The 4,431-nt window shown below is 44.7% G+C and overlaps 1 protein-coding gene across 1 annotated transcript in view; it reads right to left on the bottom strand.

Moving 5' to 3' along the window:
• Positions 1-3,253: 3,253 nt before the first annotated feature.
• Positions 3,254-4,431, bottom strand: part of ZNF417 (zinc finger protein 417) — a 4,559-nt gene continuing 3,381 nt past the window's right edge. The window contains exons 3-4 of the mRNA XM_017885402.1: positions 3,984-4,396; positions 3,254-3,667 (exon numbers count right to left, since the gene is read on the bottom strand). Of these exons, the coding sequence (XP_017740891.1) occupies positions 3,460-3,667; positions 3,984-4,396 (621 nt within the window). The 3' untranslated portion in view covers positions 3,254-3,459. The remainder of the gene's footprint in view (positions 3,668-3,983; positions 4,397-4,431) is intronic.

Genomic DNA, 4,431 nt, shown 5'->3' with positions numbered 1-4,431 from the left:
ATGTTTTTGTATTTTTAGTAGAGACGGGGTTTCACCGTGTTAGCCAGGATGGTCTCGATCTCCTGACCTCGTGATCCGCCCGTCTCGGCCTCCCAAAGTGCTGGGATTACAGGCTTGAGCCACCGCGCCCGGCCTATCCACATTTCTTAACCTTTTGTTTCACTAAATGGGACAGGAAGTTTTAACTCTTGTATCCACGAAGCACCTTAGTAAGATAACAGAGATTCCATTTGCAAATTATGCTCCCCCCAAAAAACAGATATCTAAAAAATGTTATAAAGACACGAAGTGTCCACTCAATAACTTTGATTCAAACTGTCTTCATGTTCTTCACTTCACAAAGATAAAGCTCTTACACTGGACTTTGTGAGGTTCCATGTGTTTGGTCAGCCATGAAAGGAAGAATAATTCAGAGTGAGAGGAAACAGATTCTAGGTAGCCCTCAGGGAAGTTTAAGGAGGTTGGACCCTGCCTCTGGGTCCCTCAGAATGTCCCATCTCCCTGTCAGTGTCAGTGTCCCAGATAATCTTCTCATTGGGACATTTCCCTGGGAACAGTAGTTACTTGCCAAATTCACATTCACTGTCAAAACTGTGGCTGTGGTGTCAATATTCATGCAAGTGGGGAAATGGGCATGTGACCCCTGAGAAAAGATTCTGGATTCCATAATCTCACCTTGCTGGGAAGAAACTACTGTTTCAGCAGAAAGTACAATTATAGTGTCTGCATAGGAACTGGAGATTATCTCTGGAAAAGAGCTTGGAGTGAGGAAATTAGTTAATAATGTGGATGAACTACCCATGGAGAATGACATAAGTAGTTAGAAGACAAAAGCCTGAGAACACATAAACCTCAATGGGTATTGAGTAGAGGACTCGGAGCTCTGAGATAATTGGAGCCCATGGCTATCCTAGAACTTGGATAACATAAAGTTCCTGTTTCTACAAAGTGTGTATCCTTTCCATATGTGAGAACTCTGAGGAAATACAAACTTGGAACAAAAGAAAGAGTAAAGTAATCTTAGAAAGATGTTGAATAGAAAGAAAGCTACAGTGGCATCTTAACTGTTTCACTGCCTGGCAATCTATATGTATTGTCACTTTGGGATACTTATGATTCCACATGAAGTGGATAAGCAGCTCATCACTCTTGTGGTACTGAAAAACAAGTATTCAGCCAGGCACAGACATTCACACCTGTAATTCCAGCACTTTGGGAGGCCGAGGAGGGTGAATCACTTGAGCTCAGAAGTTAAGAGACCAGCCTGGGTAACATGAAATGCCATCTCTACTAAAAAAAATAAATAGGCAGGGTGCAGTGGCTCACGCCTGTAATCCCAGCATTTTGGGAGGCCGAGGCAGGCAGATCATGAGGTCAGGAGATCAAGACTATCCTGGCTAACATGGTGAAACCCCGTGTCTACTAAAAATGCAAAAAAATTTAGCTGGGTGTGGTGGCAGGTGCCTGTAGTCCCAGCTACTCAGGAGGCTGAGGTAGGAGAATGGAGTGAACCCGGGAGGTGGAGCTTGCAGTGAGATGAGATCATGCCACTGGACTTCAGCCTGGGCAACAGAGTGAGACTCCGTCTAAAATACATACATACATACATACATACATACATACATACATACATACATAAAATTAGCAAGGCGTAGGGGCGCACGCCTGTAGTCCCAGCTACTCAGGTGGAGGCTGAGGCAGAATCGCTTGAACCCAGGAGGTGGAGGTTGCAGTGAGCTGAGATCACGCCTCTTCACTGTAGCTTAGGAGACAGAGCTAGACTCCATCTCAAAAAAAAAGAAAACCAAATATTCCTTGCAGCAACGTGACATCACTGAAGAATGAATGAAGTTCAACATGTTTTATTTCATTATTTTAAATATCTTAATGAAATGGGAAACAGATAAAATTCATTTGAAAAAAGAACAGATAAAATTCATTTTAAAAAACAAGCCTACAGGGGTGAGGCCAGGCAGGGTGCCTCACACCTGTAGACCAAGCACTTTTGGAGGCTGAGGCAAGTGGATCGCCTGAGCCCAGGAGTTTGAGATCAGACTGGGCAACAAGGTAAAACCCTCTCTATAGAAAAGACAAAAATTATCCAGGTGGGGTGGTACACGCCTGTATTTCCAGCTACTCTGGAGGCTGAGGTGGGCAGAGTGCTTGAGCCCAGGAAGCAGAGGTTGCAATGAGCTGAGATTGTGCCACTGCACTCCGTCTTGAGACCTTGTCTCAAAAAAATCAAAAAGATATGCAAAACATATAAATAAACTGTTGACTCAAAAAGCTGTAACTAATTATTAAAATAACGAACAATTTCAAAGGCTAACCATACTCCCTCTTGGTAAGACAGAAGAACAGAAGTTCTTGGACACTGATGGTAGATACACAAACAAGAGCAATAATTTTAATCTTAGGTCATAGTTTGGCATTGCTCTGGGAAGCCGAGGCAGGCAGATCACTTGAAGTCAGGTGTTCGTAACCAGCCTGGCCAGAGTGGTGAAACCCCACCTCTACTAAAAATACAAACAATTATCCAGGAATGGTGGTGCACACCTGTAATCTCAGCTATTCGGGAGGCTGAGGCAGGAGTCACTTGAACTCGGGAGGCGGAGGTTGCAGTGAGCTGAAATCGTGTCACTGCACTCCAGCCTGTGTGACCTGGGTGACAGAGCAAGACTCCATCTAAAAAAGAAGTTATACATTAACCTATCATGTGACTCAGGCACTGCACACCACATTAACATACTGAAACATATCTATATGAACTGCATTCAAATGTAGCAGTTTTATTTATAGCAAAAACAAGAAAACAACTGAAAGACACTTCAACAGATGAATGATATACAGTAAGTTTTCATAGCATATCACTCTTTTTTCTTTTTTCGGAGAGGACGTCTGGCTATGTTGCTCAGGCTGATCTCAAACTCCTGGCCTAGAGTGATCCACCTTGTCCTCCCAAAGCATCAAGTATATAAGCATGAGCCACCATGCCTGGGTGAGTGTATCATATTCTAATATAAAAAGAATGAAGGCCAGGTGCTGAGGCTCATGCCTGTAATCTCAGCACTTTGGGAGGCCAAGGTGGGTGGATCACTTGAGGTCAGGAGTTCAAGACCAGCCTGGCCAAGATGGTAAAACCCCGTCTCCACTAAAAATACAAAAATTAGCCTGGCGTGGTGGTGTGTACCCACAATCTCAGCTCCTCGGGAGGCTGAGGTAGGAGAATCGCTTGAACCTGGGAGGCCCAAGTTGCAGTGAGCCAAGATGGCACCACTGCACTCCAGCCTGGGTGACAGAATGAGACTCGGTCTCAATGCGAAGTCTCTTAAGACCAAGGAGAGCAGATATTCTGAAGTTTTCCACATTGACAGCACTCAAGTCCTTTCTCCAGTATGCACTCTCCTGTGTTTAATGAGACTGGATGTTTCAGTGAAGGATTTCCCACATTCACTGCACTCATAAGGCCTTTCTCCTGTGTGAACTCTGATGATGGAGGGTAGAGCTTCGCTGAATTCTTTTTCCACATTTGGTGCGTTCATAAGGCCTTTCTCCAGTGTGAATTCTCCTGTGTTTAATGAGACTGGAACATTCAGCAAAGGATTTTCCACATTCACTGCACTTATAAGGCTTTTGTCCAGAATGAACTCTTTTATGAAAATGAAGGCCGGGCGCGGTGGCTCAAGCCTGTAATCCCAGCACTTTGGGAGGCCGAGACGGGTGGATCACGAGGTCAGGAGATCGAGACCATCCTGGCTAACACGGTGAAACCCCATCTCTACTAAAATACAAAACTAGCCGGGCGAGGTGGCGGGCGCCTGTAGTCCCAGCTACTGGGGAGGCTGAGGCAGGAGAATGGCGTAAACCCGGGAGGCGGAGCTTGCAGTGAGCTGAGATCTGGCCACTGCACTCCAGTCCGGGCAACAGAGCGAGACTCTGCCTCAAAAAAAAAAAAAAAAAAAAAAAAAGAAAGAAAATGAAGCGCAGAGCTGGAAAGATACGATTTCCCACATTCACTGCATTCATATGGCCTTTCGCCAGTGTGAATCCTCTGATGTATAGTCATGCTGTGCTTATTGCCAAATAATTTCCCACATACCTCACACTCATACGGCCTTTCTCCAGTGTGAACCCTCTCATGAACAAGAAGATGATACTTCCTGTTAAATAATTTCCCACATTCCCTACAATTGTAAGGTCTTTCCCCAGTGTGAAGTCTCTGGTGTTCAGTGAGGTGGGATCTGTACCTAAACAATTTTCCACACTCCTTGCACTCTCCAGTGTGACCTCGCTGATGTTGAATGAGGTTGCCCTTCTGACCAAAAGATTTCCCACATTCTCCACACTTGTAAGGCCTTTCTCCAGTGTGAACATGCTGATGGTTAATAAAGCAGAACTTTTTTTTTTTTTTTTTGAGATGCAGTTTCCCTC

Source organism: Rhinopithecus bieti, unplaced genomic scaffold, assembly GCF_001698545.2.
Source record: "Rhinopithecus bieti isolate Rb0 unplaced genomic scaffold, ASM169854v2 scaffold_15006, whole genome shotgun sequence".
Taxonomy (NCBI): Eukaryota; Metazoa; Chordata; class Mammalia; order Primates; family Cercopithecidae; genus Rhinopithecus; species Rhinopithecus bieti.
This window is presented reverse-complemented; position numbering and strand designations above follow the sequence as displayed.